Source organism: Diadema antillarum, unplaced genomic scaffold, assembly GCF_040938485.1.
Source record: "Diadema antillarum isolate AM-2024a unplaced genomic scaffold, OU_Dant_1.0 seq00000855_RagTag, whole genome shotgun sequence".
Classification (NCBI taxonomy): Eukaryota; Metazoa; Echinodermata; class Echinoidea; order Diadematoida; family Diadematidae; genus Diadema; species Diadema antillarum.
This window is the reverse complement of record NW_027271726.1, coordinates 308455-328379: the sequence shown is the minus strand read 5'-3', so window position 1 is coordinate 328379 and position 19925 is coordinate 308455. Positions and strand designations below refer to the sequence as shown.

Genomic DNA, 19925 nt, shown 5'->3' with positions numbered 1-19925 from the left:
AAATACAGAAATGTCTTGCTAAGTACATCTTAAGGAACAGTCATCCCTATCACCACACTGAATTATTTCTAACATAGTTAAAAAGAAAGGACATGACATGTGTTACTAAAAATAAAAGCTAGGAGTACATGTAAATACTGAATTGTACACTGTCAGTACTTTGATGGTCATGTTGACTCAATATCACTATACAAGGGAGAAGGATGAACATCTTTTATCAAAAAATCTTGAAGTTTAAACATAGATCTCAGAAGGGTTCAATATTCCTCTTGCATCATTTGGAATTTGCTTACAATGTTATCATCAGGATTCTACCAAGAAACTTGTCTGGCTAATGGGATTTGTCGGGATAATGAGTTGTTTGGGGACAATACCTGCGGACATACTGGCCGGACATACTGGCCGAACAATTCCAAAGTGTCTTCACTAAGGACAATAACCAGGTACCCAACCTTCCACCAAGTAGTGTACCAGAGATGCCTGAGTTTGATATCACCATCAGTGGCATTATAAAGATGTTGAATAAATTAGATGTCTCAAAGGCAGCAGGCCCGGATAATATTCCAAATCATATCCTGAAACTTGCAGCCGAACAATTTTATAATATACAAGTTTATATTCAAACAATTCTACGACCAAGGACAACTACCTGAAGATTGGCATAAAGCCAACATTGCTGCTATTTACAAGAGGGGTGACAAGAACAAACCAGCTAATTACCGTCCTATATCCCTAACCAGTGTATGCTGTAAACTGATGGAACATATACTACACAGCCAACTGATGAAGCGCCTTTCCACTAACTCAATCATCACTGATTACCAGCATGCCTTCAGACCGAGTAGATCATGTGAAAACCAACTGGTACTGTAGCTACTATCCATGATCTCGCCTCAAACTACAACAAGGACATTGCTGTCCTTGACTTCAGTAAAGCTTTTGACATCGTTCAACATCAGAAGCTACTACAGAAGCTTCACATGTACGGTTTCCGCAACAAGAACCTTGCCTGGATAAAATCCTTCCTGACATGCCGTCACCAAAGGACAGTCGTCAACGGTAAAACATCTGACTGGAAACCAGTACTAAGCGGTATATATACCACAAGGCACTGTGCTCGGTCCCCACTTGTTCATCTTGTACACTACATCAACCACCTCCCAGATGCAGTCAACAGCACAGTAAGATTGTTTGCAGATGACTGCATAGTCTATTGTACAATATCTAACCTTTCAGATGAAAAATCCTTGCAAGAAGATCTTGACAATTTAGTCACATGGGCAAACACACGGGGAATGAAATTCAATGCAATGAAGTGCTCCGTTATGAGAATTTCTAGAAAACACAACCCAAGGCATACCAAGTACACACTACTTGGTGAACACCTCCAAGAAGTCGACAGTCACCAGTACTTAGGGATCTACATAGAAAACAACCTGAAATGGGATAAACAGACTCAACACTCCATCAACAAGGGTACAAGGGCCTTAAAGGGGAAGGCTAGTAACTGATCAGTGGGAATCAGTGGAAATGCTGGGAGATGATTGTTCCAATCCTTATGGGATTCATTCAAGAGTTCATTATATATCTATTGTTGTGTGAAAATGACTTGCTTCAGAACGGTCTCATATTCAAGTAATGTGCAGATTAATGCCCCGTCACTGACCGGGGATGCTAACCTGGAAGCATTAAACTGCACATTACTTGAATATGAGACCATTCTGAAGCAAATCATTTTCACACAACAATAGATATATAATGAACTCTTGAATGAATCCCATAAGGATTGGAACAATCATCTCCCAGCATTTCCACTGATTCCCACTGATCAGTTACTAGCCTTCCCCTTTAAACTTCATAAGAAGGAACTTCCACCACTGCTCCAAAACAGTTAAAGAATGACTCTATCACACCTTAGTAAGACCTCATCTTGAGTATGCATCCATAGCATGGCATCCAGGCACCGCCAAGAACACCAAATCACTTGAAGTGGTACAAAGGTATGCACCTTGATTCATAACAGGAGACTTCTCTAGAGAGTCTAGTGTCACTAATATGATGAACACACTTGGCTGGATTCCCCTGGAGGATAGAAGACAACATCTACACTGGTATGCCTCATCAGCTTTTACAAGCTCATCCATGGTGAACTTGACCTATCTCCACAATACACCTCAAAGAAAGTAACCAGGCTATGGCGGACACAGGACGAGCAGTACGACGCCGTATCAACCTTCATCTCCACAAGCCAGCTAGCAAACTCATTCTTCCCAGATGTAATTTCCCTCCGGAACGACCTCCCAAAAGAAATAATATTATCCAAGAGTACAGAAGTCTTCAGAATCAAACTAAAAAATCAAAGCTTTCATAAAGCAAAATAAGCTGGTGCTACCACTCTCGCCAGCCCCCGAGTCACCCTTCCTAGGCCTAGCGGAGGTCTTCGAGGATAACTACTACAAGGTACAAGGTACAAGAACTTTGAGATCAAAAGCATGATATCATACATGTCAGTGTAATAGTTAGACTATAGAGATCTACCCGACTATTGTCACTGTTATTCCTGAAGTGCCCTCCCTGTTCAGTAGTGGGTATGTAGGGTAACATCCCCAGTATTCGGTCACTTAAGCATTTTTGCAATATTTTTCAAACTAAAATAATACATACATACATCATATCTACAGCAATGTCATGTGAAATATATCAAATTTCTTTAATCTCAACTTTCGTTTTGTTAAATATCTCACAGAATTGCACAAAATCCCGAAATATTTCACCTTGAAAATTCCCCAGTATAAGGTCACCAGCACCAGTATTCGGTCAAGCGATGTGCGTGTTCAAAGTCAATGCATGTTCAAAGCAGGTGAAAAATGCGTGCGCGCGCTACCTTGTTGGCGCAAAATTGCATCGGGGACGTTGCGGCGACCGTTGGTGACCGAATACTGGGGCCTCGGCACTTGCATTCAACCCTTGTACATTGGGACACTGTATCGGCATGTACGGAAATTTTGTTTTTCTTTTGCGTTTTTGAGGATACCATTACACTCCAAGAGAACGGTGTATTTCTCGATTTTTAGCGCTTTTTCGGCGACCCGTACTCTCAAAACTGGGCCTTACCTGCGCGCGCTTTTGGAAAGTATAGCGCCGATTCTGCACTTTTGACGGTAAAATTTGGGATTTTTGATGGATTTTTGGAAGGGGCTAAGGGAGTTTCCCGTTGTGAATGAGTGTGCAAGTACCGGTATGTGAATTAATGTGATTTGCATGTGTTGTGACAGTTGAACTTACTGGCTGGTGACTAGTGATAAGTGACCGAATACCGGGGGCTGACCGAATACTGGTGCCCTTAACCCTACAGTGTACAGTGTCAGTAGGCTACTATTTATTTATTTATTTATTAAGTCTTCTTTAAAAGCAGGGTAGTCCCATTCAGTGCCACAAAGGCCTGCTTTACAATGATCAAAAAGTGCTGTGCTAGCTAGCAGTAAAATTTATTTATTGTCAATTGAGTCACACCAGCTTGCAGCTTACATTATTATTAATATAATAATAAATATATATGAAGCTGCATGCAATTCACTCTCGAATGACAGATAATCCGAGATTCCAAGTTATGCTTTATATACAATTGTAATGTAAATGCCATGCCATGGATGGGCCGGGCAACAATGGCTTCAATTGTGTCTTGTGTATTCATATGTAGGCCTAATGGATGTATCTATTCTAATGTTAATGTAAATATAAAACATAGGCCTCAATCATGTAGCAGCATGTCACAATGCATGTGGTCCATCATCCATAAACTGATAAAATGATTAGAAGGCAGTCTGTATGATCTCCTAATCCTATCCTCTGTCTGACTCAAGTCTCAGAATAGAACTCTAACGTTAGTGAGATAGACAGATCTAAGTTAACTATCTACGTTAGACTCTATTAAACCGTTAAATAAATGAGAACTAACTGTTAGTGTTAGCTAGCAGTCATTCACTCTTACCTTACCAAATGCTTACCACGCTTACCTGGTAATACAGTGGTATGGTAGTGGTACTGCTATGCTTTAGGCCTACCTGTAGAACCTAACGTTAGGCCTACATGTAATAAGTTACAAATTCTAATAGGCCTATTCCTAGCTTAAACCGTTGGCGTTAACGTTAGACATCCATTGCTCTAACTGTTTTTCTTCAGCATCAACAATTCTAATATGTGGGACTATTGTATTCTACGTAAAGACTGCGAACGTCAGTCCGGTGCACACTGACATTTTGGTCTTCCAACTGAAAGACGGAAGACGAGAAAGCTATTTTCATACCTTTATTCACCTGTTTAAATGATTAACTGGATCAAAAAGTCGCATATCACTGTGTCTTCACCCCGTCAAGTTGACATTCAGCAAAGCAGGAGTCCTCACAATTGCCAAGATACGGACGCCATCGGGTTTACAAACCAAAGAATGTTTATTATAGCGCCCTCTGCGACAAGCAGGACACGATACACTTCTCTGACATTTTTCGTTTGTTTGTTTGTTTGTTTGACAGTATGTCAAATGTTTTTGCCCTTTATTCATAATACCTTGTACAGATGTGGCTCGACAATACTAAACGGTCCACAGGTTTTCCTTTTTTTTCCCCTCCATCTTGTCTGTCTTTAAAGGACAAGTTCACCTTCATAGACATGTGGGTTGAGTGAATGCAGCAATATTAGTAGAACACATCAGTGAAAGTGAGAAAAATCAGACAATCCGTTCAAAAGTTATGAATTTTTGAAGTTTCTGCTCAGTCACGGCTGGATGAAAAGACTACTATAGCTTGCGATGTCACATGTGTACAACGCTATAAAGAAAGAATACAGAAAATTCAACATAATTATTTCCCTTTTTCTCGCATAACAAAAGAACACTCGACTTCTCTCTTTCAGAAGGCAGGGGGAATAATATATTACCCTTAACATATGTCAGGAACAAGTCGAAGAAATTTGCACTTTATTCAAAAAGTAAAGTTTTGTGAAATTCTCTTTTTATTTTCCTTATATCGTTGTACGCATGTGACATCATACATTGTAGTAGTCTTCTTATCCAGCAGCAGAGACTCCAACCCAAAGTACCTTCTGATCTGGAGATTCTCCCGCCTGAAACCCCTAGCAAACGGGAGACTCAAAGTTGATGTGTGCGAAGCGCGAAATTCCCAGGGTTCTAGATGCTCTCTGGTGTTATCTAAGGCTTATTTTTTCAACATACGATAGAAATATGTAAGAGATCCTTTCCAACGGGAGACAAAGAGCCAGGGCGGGAGAAATTAAATCTCAAACGGGAGAACGGGAGATTTTGCAAAAATGGGTTTTCGGCGGGAGATCTCCCGTCGAAAACGGGAGAGTTGGAGTCTCTGCAGCAGTGACTGCGCAGATATTTAAAAAATTCATAACTTTTGAACGGATTGTCCGATTTTCCTCAAACTTTCACTGATGTGTTCTACTAATATTGCTGCATTCTCTCAATCCTTATGTATATGAAGGCGGACTTGTCCTTTAACTTTGCCCCCGTGCATCTCCACCTTTATATCTGCTAAACTTGTGAAAAAAAAAAAAGATACTCAATTAAATTATTGCTATACATATATTTGTTCCATATCGATTGATTTTAAAACTATCTGACAAAATATGTCTTACTGATCAATCAACGTTCAGCGATGATACTACTGAATAAATAATTTAAAACCTGAAAACAATACATGACGTTGTTAAAAACACTGGTTCTCATATTTCTAGCATACTATTGTAGTGAATTTTGTAATTCACTGTTATTACATCAGTATAATGAGAAAAAGTAAACAATAAATTAGATGGATGATTTCAAGTAAAACAACAAATGTCTGGGCAAGCTGTAGAAATGAACTGTTGTGCTTTTGCAATTATACATGTATAACATTCATATCTTTACATTTATAAAAATCATATATATATATATGTATCATATATATATATATATATATATATATATATATATATATAATATAAATTGTATATACATACTCTAAAAGTGGATATTTTCGCATGACTAATTTTTCGCCATTGGCCGGGTCAAGTTTCGCATGTTTTTATTTCCCCGGAATCAAGACATCAACTACTTGAACATATGGCACGCAAAAATATTCGCGTGCTTTTATTTTCGCACTAGCTTCTGGTTGCGCGAAAATTTTAACACCGCGAAAATTTCCACTTTTACAGTGTCTAATTATATATATATATATATATATATATATATATATATATATATATGTATGTATATATGAAGAGTTTGTTTGCAAAAACCGATAAGTCCATTTTTGAAGATTTTGAAGTACGGTCTCTGTCATAAAGTACAAAATAATACCTTTTAAATGATATATTGGTCACTACATATAAAGGTACATTTTTGAAGTTATGGTCAAAAGAAGCAAAAATTTTCTTATTATTCTCTTTATTTTTCTTGACCTTTAATCGCAAATATCTCCATTTGACAAATATGGACTTATCGGTTTTTGCAAACAAACTCTTCATATATATACACACTGGCATACAGACACCAACAGACTATTTCATGGCAACTGCTAACCGCACCAGCAACCCCATCACGTTCGTGTAACTGGCTACAGCGCCCCACACCAGGGTTAGGCAACTGCTATGTGCTGAGATTTCAAGTGAGAGAGAGGGGATATCATACTTGAGTGCATATGAAATCAATTTTATAATGTATTTATTTCACTACATTCACCTGTTTGAATATTACTGGTTCAATTCAATAAGTTTCTCCGTATGGAATAAAATTATATTCATTTTGTAAGGGTGATTGTTCTAAATCTCACATAAGCCTCACAGATAAAAGATACAATGATGATCAGAAGTCCATTTTCTGGGTTAGGCTCTGTTTATTTAGCAAAAACTCAAGGAATATGAGATATAAACACTATGACATCTCATATACATCTGAGTGACAAGGTTAGTACTGCAAAGACTTGAAGACAGTGGATGATTTCCGCTCTGATAAACACAATTTTTTTTTTCATAGAATGATGTTGTCTATTGGAACATACTAAATAAGTAAACTGTGCAAAGCATGACCAAAGTGACATATCTGGCTTTATAAACAAGAGATGTAGACACACATGAAGATACTTGTACACTTTTTTTTCTGGGGATTATTGCATTGATGTGGCAGTGGTGGTGGTGATGACACAGACAATGCTGGCTTTCACCATGGTGATGTGGATGTTCATATGCAGTGCTGACAATGATAATCATAGCAGTGATGATGATAGTGATATTAATGATGATAGCAATGAAGATGATGAGAATGGTGGTGGTGATGATGATGATGGTGGTGCCAACAATAACGGTGATGATGATGACAATGATGATGATGATGATAATGATGATAATGATGATGGTGATGATAGCGAGTCAGGGGAGCTAGAGGAGGAATAATTGATAATATACATTCAGAAATAAAAACAAATGAAGTGATCCTGCATAACCTCATTTCAACCTCAGGACTTCAGCTCAATGAATGGATTAAACAAATGTTTAAGAATGATAAAACAAGGGATATGACAGAAATGACTTCCCAAATGTCATCTAGAATGTCTTTTGTCATTTTGATAATACAAGTGCAGTTCATAACAGGATGGTTGAGTAAACAATTAAACATTTCATAAAATGGGGGGGGGGGGGGAAACATATGTCTGAAATTTTTCTAATGCTTTTGCATCATTTCTCTCTTTCTATTCCAATCAATCTTGTGGAAAAGAATGTTACCATAAATATCATTTTCTGACTTTAATTTATGCTTCAAGCTTCTATCATCCTGTTTCAGTTGGTTTGACACAACAAACATGCTAAGGGCACTTAAGAACTAAATGGTACTACATGTACTTTTCTCAAATGCCAAAGACATCATATGAAATTGAATCATTTGATACACATCTTCTGATCCACAAAACAGGACAAAACATAAGTTAAAAAGTAATTAGTATTGCACTTTCTATTTTATGACACTTTAATCGTTTCCCTGATTTCACCTATGAATTTACTTTCTTGTCAGGAGTACCCCTAATTCTTTGCGAGGTATCATCTTTTGAGTATGACATTAATGGGATGTTAAGTGAAGGCATACTGGTTCCGTAATTTCAGTTAGTATCAACAGCCTAGAGTCTTAATGAGTGCAGAATATCTTTCACGCAGTTGATGGGCTGCCATCTTGGGTTGTCTCTGTCGGCTGAAGAGTCCCTTCTTGTTTCCAACACAACGCTGTGGACCTAGAAAATGTGAGGAGAGGGTTGAGTGGGAAGGGAATGAGAATATAATTATACTTCACTTAGTGTGATTTTACTTGACTTCATATCAAACAAACTTACGATGGAAGTTATGGCCTCTACCAACTCCCCACCAAAAAGTTTTCGATATCATTAAAACAACTCTTTGGGGCATATTGCTTTGCACTCTAAATGCAGGTTAGTTGAGCATGAAAGCCAGCTCCTGGAGTGTGTAACTCCACTCTGATTTACTACAATCTAATACTGCATGTTTACCAGATAAACATTATATCAAGAGGCATTAGACAGTCATATGTTATAGCCTTTAAGACGGAGGCTGTTAGCACGCATACTTTAAGTTGACAAAGCTGGCAAGGTCAGCACATTTCAATTGTGTAATGTGGAAGATGGATTACAGCAATACACAGTAGGAATACAGGTGTTTTGCATGCCACCAGAACCACACAAACAAACAAATGGAGGAGTGCAGGGGGTTTGGAACTTAATACACACAGAAAAGGGTAGTCAAACCCAGCCAACCACCAAACAGTTAAATGTCAGCTGTTAGTACACTTGTATGTGTTATCATGGCAAATGGTCATTTTGTTAAAAAGAAGTTATGCAGTGCAAGTAATGAAATATACAAAAATATAAAACAGAGGAGAAAACCATAGAGTCAATGTACTTCTCAATTTCATTTTCTTTAACTGTACCAATCCCTGTTCCTCTACTTTCCCTTCTTATTGATTACTTATGGTGAAATTCTTTACTTTCACATACACTGCGCATATATGTTATTGATTATGTTGCGATGGAGCAAAATTAAGAATGAAATGAACTGAACTTTTGATTTACTTTATGGTTCATTGTCTGCATTCCTTCCAGTCCTCCTTCTTCTAGGGATGACATTAAAGGACAAGTTCACCTTCATAAACATAAGGATTGAGAGAATGTAGCAATATTAGTAGAACACATCATTGAAAGTTTGAGGAAAATCAGACAATCCGTTCAAAAGTTATGCATTTTTGAAGTTTTTGTGCAGTACCCGCTGGATGAGAAGACTACTGCAGTGTATGAATAACTTAGATGTCACATGCGTACAGCAATATAAGGAAAATATAAAGAGAATTTCACAAAATTCCATCTCTTGAAAAAAGTACACATTCCCCTGACTCGTTACCGATAAATGTTATGGGTAATATTATTCCCCCTGCCTTTAGAAAGAGGCAAGTCAATTGCTCTTTTATTATGCGAAAAAAGTGAAAATATGTTGAATTTTCTTTTATATTTTCTTTATACTGTTGTACGCATATGACTCACAAGCTGTAGTAGTCTCTTCATCCAGCGGTTCCAACACAAAAATTAAAAAAATTCATAACTTTTGCATCGATTGTCCAATTTTCCTCAAACTTTCACTGATGTGTTCTACTAATATTGTTGCATTTTCTCAATCCTTATGTTTATGAAGGTGAACTTGTCCTTTAATACCATGACTTCAAGAAGTGAAAGCATTTGTAATCATACATGAATCATACCTCCTACTAACAGCCCAAGGATTTGATAAGTTGAAGGTATCTATCCCTGAGTCTGTGGGCTTCTCCTTTAGGTTGGCGCTGACGGGTCAACAGACCTTTCTTATTTCCTACAACTCGAGTTGGGCCTGTGTGGCGGGAATGATACAAAACTTCAGTTGCAATTGGGCTGTAGAGATTTTTTTGCTGTAAGGAATTACCAATGAATTCCTCTACAAATTTACAGATCAATGATATTGTTAGCATGTAATGAATGAAACTGCTGGGGAAACTGTGCATTTTAAAGAATCAACTAAATTAGGTCATCATTCTTCAAAAATTCAAGTTTGCAGATTAGTTAGTACATTGATGTTGAATTAGTAAATCATGCATGAAAGGTCACCAAGAATCGCTACCATAATACCTCAAGTGTCACCAAAATGCTGCAAGAATGTCACTCGTGCTCTGACTACACGGGATTGGCATTTTGTTTGTGCGAGCGGCACACCTGTGCCGAGCAGGCTGGAATGACTTGCACCGGGGAAGCAGTAGGTGAGAGGTAAAATGCTATGGGATTGAATTAAATGTTATTGGGTTGCTAAGATATGGGGGAACCTGGCCTGGGGATTGGATGAGTTTTGGGTGTGGTAAGCTGACCGAGGTGTTGTGGAATGTCCAAACACTAAATCTGGGCAGTCTACAGTATATATCACTTGAGAGGAGTGGTGGAGCTAGTAGCGCTCTTCTGTGTGGACGGGGCAGAGCTGTGCAAGAGAGAGAGAGAGAGAGAGACCAGGAGAGGGGCCGAGGACTTCCCATTGGCAAGCAATTCAGGCTGGCAGGCTAGACTCTTCAGAAGGCTTCCCACTGTGCACCCCCGGACCAGCACGAGAGAGCTTCAATATATCCGTGAGTGTTGACACAGTTTATAATTTTATTAATATTTGTGGTTTAGAGCAAGCACTCTGGTGCAAAGTGCATCCAGTTAGTGGTAATGGTTAGGAATTGAGTATACAGGTCAAGTGTACTGAACAGTGAGGGATGAATAACAGAGTGTTATAAAATTGCTCTGAATTTAATTCGTCAGTGAGCATTTTTTCTTTAATTGGATATAAATTGGCTTGTGAGTAATGGAGTGCACCATCAGTGATATACTGTTAATGATTAGAGTTTATGATATGGTTAAGAAAGTACCAATATGTTATAGGAAGTGCCCAGAGGGATATTATTATTTGTATACAAGATGCATGGTGCAAAGAGACACACTATAAAGTATATCATTTTGTACGGGAGGATAATAATGAAGTATGTTGAGTAAGACACTCGTATTGGATTTTGTAGTATTGACTTTTGTAATTGTCCCTAAACTGAGGCGTTTGTTTATGTGCACATGAATGGATAAAATAATCATGTGTTTGTGTCCGTAAGTGGATGAAGATGCAAGGAGTAAGGGGATATAATTGTTATATGTACACGGCAGTCTTACGGCAATGGTGTAAAGTGAGCATTATGAAATGACCGCCGTTATCCAGAACCTCTGTGATTAGTATTAATGACCCGGCTTGTATAAATCTTATGATACTGGGATAGATTTTATGATGGAATTAATTGTATTCGTACAGCCGCATTGGAGACGCTCCTTCCGGATGCATCTGTCGTGAAATGTGACGCCACCAGACCGGCAGCTCCGTGTCTCCACTGGCATACGACCGCCGAACGCCACATCACCGTCCCGGAGGTCACTGATCCCGCTTCCCATAAGGTCAGCGTGATGCACTCCGGTAGACATTGTGGTTGCTAGTGCCCTCACAGGGGGACTCCGCAGAGTACTGTATCTCGCCAGACGAACCTCGTCCGTGACGACCTTGCCGAGCATGCACGCACCCGTCGTCGGGCCCTACCTCATCGGTGCTACAGGAACGTTCTGCGCGCGGTTTGAAGTACCTTATTAACAAGGAAAAGTAGAAATTACGCGGTGCGTAATATATGTCCCTGCCGGAAGTTTAAATCTTTGGACTGGCATCAGTGAGTTTGTTGCAGCTAAAGATATATATATTATTTAAGTAGTATATTGTGATTACTGTACAGTGTCATAACAAGCAGTTGATATTCAGTTATAATAAAGTGGAAAGGTACACGTCTCCAATGGAGCTATATCCTGTAATAAAAAGAATGCTTCTTACAAGGTAAGTGAAATTATGTAATAAATTGTATAATTTGCTGCATGTGGAGACAAATAGGAGAAAAGTTGTTAATGGAAAGGATTGAAGTTGAAGTTAGATAGTATAAAAAAAAAACCTTTATAAGTGGATATACACTTACTGTGATAAGAATATAAAGTGGTATTTTTGTTAATATTACACACTAACTCAGTTATATTTTTGTTGTAGTAAATACAATATTAGCAGGCTGTGAAGTCATTAAGTCTTGTTTGCTTAGAAAGCAGTATGTTGATGTACGCATATAAAAGGGTTTTGTCTGTATACATTTAAACAGGGATAAAATGGTAATTTGTTGATACAATGTTTACCTACGGGATAGGGGCACTTGGTAGTCTATGGATGATGGGTCGCTGTGGTCCAGACAATGCAGTGGTCACTGTATGGAATTGGGGATACTCCATACTGGCCCTGGGGTGTGTTGGTGAAGATCAAATCTAATACTTCTCCACGTTGGTGAGTAGGTGTGCTGATAAGTTGGTTGAAGCCATGGCTGTGAAATACTGTCTCCAGTTGTTGTTTGGCAGAAAGATCCATATTAAAATCTCCCATGACGTATGTAGAGTACCGGTACTGTGTAACAGGTGCATTGCTTAGGAAGTTGTTGATATGACTTGCATAACCTTGCAATGGTCCAGGTGGCCTATAGACAATGACTATGAGGCAGGAGTGATCGTCTACATTCACAATGCATGGGAGACACTGGAGATGAGGAGCTGGAACTTGAAGCTGCTTTATTGAAGCAGTTGTGCCTTTTACAAGAAGTGCAAGACCATGCTGAGTGTGATGATGAACAACTTGCCATTTGTCACCAGGCGGAGCTAGGTTGGAGGAAGATGGTGATGCATGTGTTTCTGACAGGCCTAGTATGGTACACTTTGATATAAGTGGATCCTTTATTATATGCCTGTAATGGGACTTCCATGATCTCATATTAAGATGAGCAATAGTCAGTTCTGTGTGATTCTCAAGCAATTGATGTTGCCACTTGAATACACTTGAGTTGCGCATTCGGACAGTTTCTTGCAGTGCAGCATTGTTGACCTTGATTTTGTCTGGAGTAAAATTTATGAGCTTTACACCTTGACGAGTTGTGGCTCGACTTATGATTGTGTAGGTGAGACCAGGTGGTGGTGACTTGACTTGAGGAGGCATTGATAGATCAGCTATGATGTGAGTGCAGGTACTCCCTTGAGCTTTATGTGCAGTGAGTGCCCATGCTAGCATTCCTGGATACTGTTTTCTCTCTACCATTACTGGAGATTTGGGTGACAGAGGAAACCTGGCTGTCACTGCCCTGACAGGTACTGCATGCTTTAGATGAGGTGGATTGTGTCTCCTGCTATTAATTCCTGCCTTTTCATCATCGAACTGGATAGTATTTCAGCAAACTGAGCATCTTCTCGTTGACGTACAATTGTGGTGAGTTCATACAGCTGGAAATGCTGTTTCCAAATTGAGCCACATAGAACATTGTAATCAAGCTTGGGTGTCTGAAATACAGCTCTATCTCCACATGGTGGCAACTGGAATAAATCTCCAACAGCAAGTATTGATACACTGGAAAAGGGTTTGTCATTGCCAAAAATATCTTGCAATGCTAGTGACAAATGCTCTAGTGTACTCCCTCCAACCATGGAGATTTCATCAATAATGATGACTTTGAGATTTTGGTACATGGCTCGCATTGTGTTGAGTTTTTCATCACTTGACTTGCGATACTGAAAAGCTTTTCCACGTTGGCGAACTGGCAGGTTGAAAGCCGAATGCAGTGTTGTGCCATTGATGTTAGCAGCAGCTTTTCCTGTTGATGCGGTGAGTAACACTGTTGGTTGATCAGGATTTTGGCCAGGCTGTCGTAAGGCACGGATGGCACCTTGGTAAATAGCATGAATGAGATGACTCTTTCCTACACCTGCTCCTCCAGATAAGAAAATGTAGAATGGGTCTGGATGAATATCTGTCAAAGTTGAATGACAAATATTTGTGCTCCACTGGAATATGTAACTAAATAATTTGTACTGTTCATCATTCAGAGAAGATACGAGGTCATAGTATTGTGAATCCGGTGAGAATGTAGTGGAAGCATGTACTGTATAACTTCCAGAGGCATCTGCAGGTTTGTCACTTGGAACTTGATCATACTCCAGTAAATCTGGGTCCAAACCGTGGGTCGATATGATGACTGGTCTCTTGTTGCTCAAGTTCTGGGTCAGCCCAGAGACCCTCATCCAAGTCAATGTCCTCTACTGCATTCTCAACATGTTCATGGAAAGGCTCAAATGCTTGGATAGTTGGCAGTATTTGATCTGAGACCTCTTTGTACTTGGAGGTCCATGATCCATCAGCATGGAGAAGACTTTCTTCCTGGCGCCATGGATAATATAGCAACAACAGTCTGAAATGATACAACTCGGGATCTTTGTTTCTTGACACACTATGGTAGCGAAGAACAAATGGTTTTAGTCTTTTGCACATAATACCAAGGTTATTCTTGAGCTGAACTTTCTTTGTGGTGATACTTTCATCAACTTCAAGTTGTTCTTCTTGGTTTTCAGTTGTGTCAGTGTTAGTCGTGTCACATAATTTGCACAGAAATGGGCCAAGGATATATCCTCTAAACTGTCGGGCCTGGCAGCATACTTGTCGAGCATACTGGAAACATAAACATCATCCTCCTGGTCATCCATTTCCGCGATGACGTTCATTGGTTTTAACATCCGTGTTCTTTGTTCTTTTGGGCCAGTTGGTATGAAAGTCACCTTGGTATTAGATCGCCGTAGTGGGAGAGAAAGGACACGAGCTATAGCTTCATGTTCTGACACCTCCCGACATTTAAGAAATACTTGTCCAATATGATGCAGTTTGTTTTGAATGTTTATGTCATCTGCTTCCTTGCATGCCTTTTTCATCAGTTCACTCATTGTTCGTTCAGGTTTGCACATGTAGGATGTCAAGTATGCAATAAATGCCCAGACATTGGTGATGTACTTGATGTCCATGTTTGCTTGTAGAGCTTTGAGAATGACAGAATTGTAGTTATTAACACAGGTCTCTGATGTTGTGCGTTGCATTACAATTGTCTCACGTTTGAAAGCAACTTGAATAGATGCATAACAGTCATTTTCACTGACATTTGCTTGTCTGAGCAATTCACTTTCTGTTGGAGGCTGAGTTGGATCCATCTGGGCAAGAGCAGTGAGAACTTTTTTTAGTACATCTGTGGCTTTTTTGACATCTTTTGGATTAGTATCCTTTTCAGCTGGACGACAAATCATTGTTTTGCTTGATGGTGGCCATGGAAAATGAAAGCGACATGTAACTCCTAGTTTTTTCTTGCATGTTCTGGTGTGATGATGAATTTGTCTTGTTTTGACAAGATGATGCAATTCTGAGTCTTCTTCCTCAGATGGGATGGAGCATGTCACATATTTGTCTACAAACTGTATGACTTCTTCATCACATTCTTGGTCCAGTCGTGGGGCATCTTTCACATGCACTGCTGCATGAAAGTGTTGTGTTCCTCGACCTTGCATCTCCTTACGTATGTCATAATTGAGGATCTGTCCAACAGGATGAACACTACTGAGGAGGACTTTATCCCACAGCTGTTCAAAGATGTAGTCAATTTGTCTGGCAGCAGTTACTGGCTTTGTTTGAAGCCACTTCCTCTTTGTCTGCCAGTCCATTTGTTTGATGTCATCTTCACTGAAATGCTGTCCATACTGTTTGCCTATCACTTGAATAACTTCTGTCCAGTGAAATTCTGCCGCAGAGCCCGTAATGAAGAATGTGTAAGGTCCATAGAGCTTGATCTTAGCTAACATATCCAACTGCATGTTTCTCCAGTATTGGGGTGTCCCTTTGATTAATAAAGGTTGTGAACATTTCATCATTGGAAATCAGTTGATGGACAGTCTGTGGATCTTTAAGTTTGCCTGCATTGATATCTTGCTGGTGCCTTTTCATTTTGGATATGTTAATGGTACTCTTTAATCGTTCACTCTCAAGCCAGTGCAGTCCATGGAAGATGTATTCTGTAGCTGTTGCAAATCGATCATCAGCATTTTGTAACCTGGCATTTAAATATTTGGCAGGTGTTAGCTTTTTCGGTCTGTTGTCATTAAAATGTCCTTTCCCAACAGCAAACAGCTTTGGAAATGCCATAGGTTCCCAGTTTGGCTCAGAAGTAGCACTCACAGGTATCTGTCCCTCTGCTGGTGCAATGTCTAGTATTTGTTCAGTGGACAATGATGGTCCATGTGTTGGTTGCAGACATGTCACTGCATTTAGTGACCGTTTGTTGTGTAATTGTTGTTGAACTTCAGCTGGTGTTTCCTTTTCAACTTCATCCTCACTGTCTGTGAGGGTGTCATTGGGGCATTGTGATGACTGCTGGCCTAACCCAGTTTGATGTGAAGTTCTAGAATTAATTGGATGTTCTTTGCGTACTTGTGGACGGTTGAGAATTTGGGTTGACTGGTTGTGTCAGAAGCTCCCAGAGGTATGGATCTGACTGCTGCGATACATTTTCCCATGATGTATCTACAGTGACATCTTTGTAGAAGGGGTTGCTTTGCTTGAGTTTGAGTAATGCAGCATTGACACATGTTGGTCGGATGAACTGTTTGTGGACAGCACTTTTATCACTAAGTCTCCTCTTTAGGGCGAGTGTTATGAAATTATCATTGTTGGTGCATCTTGGTAGCATTTTGCAGACTTTTGATAGATCGGCTGGCACAAGAACAACATGACCCTTCAAACCATGCTGGGCTCCTTTAGTATGAGATACAATGTGCATAAATGGAATGATTTTCGCAACCAAAAGGCATTCTAGGGATGACAGTTCTTTCAGCTCTTTTGGAATATCCACTAACAACAAATTGTTCTGGTGACATTGGGCAGGCATGTTTCCTTTCTGCAATGTTCTGTGGCATGTTTTGCAGATCAATGAGAATGTCGTTGAAATGCATTTCCGCAGAATGTTTGGTGGACACCTTCCATAATTGGATAATTTTACTTGCACCAAGGATCACCTGAATAAAAGTCTGAAACAACAGGCACATGTGTAAGTGGGTCCTTCGACGATGGCTCTCTTGTATTCTTGAAGAACTGTTTCAACTGATTTTACATGAGAAGTTTTGCAAGATCTTATCTGCTGAAGTCTCTGTTGAGTAGATTTCTTTTCTTTGGCTACATACTCAGTACATGTTCGTTTTGTCTTCATCCTGGTTTTGTTTATTTGATGTTCTTTTGCTTTATACTGATCATGTGTCCGTATCTTTCTCATTCTAGATTTATTTGCTTCCTGCTCTCTAGCTGTGTATACACTGTCTGTGCGTCTTCTTTGTTTACTTGCTTTATTTGTTTGCTGCTCCTTTGCTGTGTATTCCTCATCTGTACGTCTCCTTTTCATTCTTTTTGCATTTGCTTGCTGCTCCTTTGTTGCATACTCATCATCAGTACGTCTCCTTTTCTTTCTTGTTCTATCTCTTTGCTGCTCCTTTGTTGCATACTCATCATCTGTACGTCTCCTTTTCATTCTTTTTGTATTTGCTTGCTGCTCCTTTGTTGCATACTCATCATCAGTACGTCTCCTTTTCTTTCTTGTTCTATCTCTTTGCTGCTCCTTTGTTGCATACTCATCATCTGTACGTCTCCTTTTCTTTCTTGTTCTATCTCTTTGCTGCTCCTTTGTTGCATACTCATCATCTGTACGTCTCCTTTTCTTTCTTGTTCTATCTCTTTGCTCCTCCTTTGTTGCATACTCATCATCTGTACGTCTCCTTTTCATTCTTGTTCTATTGGCTTGCTGCTCCTTTGCTGTGTAATCAACATCTGTGCGTGCTCTCTTCATTCTCATTCTATTTAGGTCCTGCTCTTTTGATGTATATTCATTATCAGCTCGTTTCATCCTTTTACGTTGTCTGTCTTTCTCACGTTCCTTGGCTCTGTACTCATGATCACTGCGTATCCTTTTCATTCTCATTTTATTTACCTCTTGTTCTCTTGCTCTGTACGAAGCTTCAAATCTTTGTTTGCGCATACTTTCAATATGCTTACTGTGGATGATCTATTTTCCATTGTTGCACATTCCTTCAGTGTGCTTACTGCGGATGGCCTCTTTGTCCTGTTTGTTTTTTGATCCATGTTTACTGGCTCTACTGGTCTTTGTAAAAATCGCTTCTGCAAAATCAAACGTTGGAACCTGTTGTTCCTGTTTCTTTCTGCTTGGGACTTCATTGTCTTTGCTTATAGACTGTTTAAATTCTTCATTTTGTTGCTTTTGTTGGGTAAGCTGTTCGTTCTCTGCTAAAGTCTGTGTTGCATTGGTTTCCCTGCTGCTATTGTTAAACTGAGTGCACTTCAGCGGACAGCTTTCATTTTGCTTTTGATGCTCTAGATTTCCTTGGTCAAGAGTGATGTCTGGCTTTTGACAAAGTGTATGTCGAGCTCGAAGCACCTGTGACTTTTTCAATCGCCGAGGCATCTTACATTTTTCAAACGCTAAACATCAGGACTGCAAAGCTCAAGATGACAGATCAAAGTGATCAATGACCTGTAAGAATAAGAATATAAAATAAGGGACAAAACTGAGGTTGTGGTCCATTACCTGTAAATTGAACAACCAAAAAAAAAAATCATGTTAGTGCATGCAGAACTTGAGAGCCCAACTGTGTATGTCTGAAAACAAACAGTAAAAACAAACAAAACAACAGTCAATAAAAAAGGAATGTTAGTGCATGGAAAACTTTTTTGGTAAATAACAACTTTGTTGCAACTTTGTTGTCTTTTTTTGTGTGTAAATGACAACTTTGTCGTGACTTTTTTTATCACTGAGGTATTTTACATTTTTCAAATACTAAACATCAGGACTGCAAAGCTCAAGATGACAGCTCAAAGTGATCAATGATCTGTAAGGGACAAAACTGAGGTTGTGGTACATTACCTGTAAATTGAACAACCCAAAAAAAAAATCATGTTGGTGCATGCAGAACTTGAGAACCCAACTGTGTATGTCTCGAAACAGAAAAAGAAATGTTAGTGCATGGAGAACTTGACAAAACTTGCAGAATTTGATAACACCAACAATGCATGCATTGTGATCCTTCAGCCATTCTGCACTCAGCTACGTGCTAAGGTGAGTGCAGCATGTTGCCCGGCACCGCGACTGGGACGCAGATCACACATCATACTGTTCACAGCTGTTACTGACTGTTATTATGAGTTGTTTTATAAACATCAACAACAACAAATGATTTTGAAGGCACACTTTTGGTGGGCTCAGATTGATGTTGCACATATCAACATGGATGTCCTTCAGCTAAAAATAAAAAATGTCTGATCTGAAAATGAAAATAAATGGCTGTGAATAATACTAAGAGTGCCAATGATTGTAGAAGGGGTTAGAAAAAAAAAGGAAATTGGTTAAGCAAACAGAATCGGAACCGGCCAAAGAATGGCAATGAAGAAGCATTCAGTAGCAAATCTATAATATAGGTCAAAAATGAAGATAAAAGGTCAAAGGGGTCAAAGGTGAAAATTCTGTGTAGAAGTTTTGAAGCCCTCACCTAGTGCCATCACATAAAGTAAATGGAATCGAAATCGATGGCGAAGGAGTAGCATTTTGTAGCAAAGTGTACAATACAGGTCAAAAAATCAAGGTCAAAGGTCAAAGGTCAAAATTGTGTGCAGAAGTTTTGAAGCCCTCACCTAGTGCCATCACATAAAGCTAACGGAATCGAAATCGGGTTAGAAATGGCGAAGGAGTAGCATTTTGTAGCAAAGTGTACAATACAGGTCAAAAAAATCAAGGTCAAAGGTCAAAGACGTCAAAGGTCAAAATTCTGTGTAGAAGTGTTGAAGCCCTCACCTAGTGCCATAACATAAAGCAAACGGAATCGAAATCGGGTTAG

The 19925-nt window shown here is 39.3% G+C and overlaps 1 protein-coding gene across 1 annotated transcript in view; it reads right to left on the bottom strand.

The window, feature by feature from the left end:
• Nucleotides 1-7742: 7742 nt before the first annotated feature.
• LOC139740477 (beta-glucuronidase-like) overlaps nucleotides 7743-19925 on the bottom strand; it is a 28532-nt gene continuing 16349 nt past the window's right edge. The window contains exons 12-13 of the mRNA XM_071651072.1: nucleotides 9815-9939; nucleotides 7743-8282 (exon numbers count right to left, since the gene is read on the bottom strand). Coding sequence (XP_071507173.1) covers nucleotides 9821-9939 — 119 coding nt within the window. The 3' untranslated portion in view covers nucleotides 7743-8282; nucleotides 9815-9820. The remainder of the gene's footprint in view (nucleotides 8283-9814; nucleotides 9940-19925) is intronic.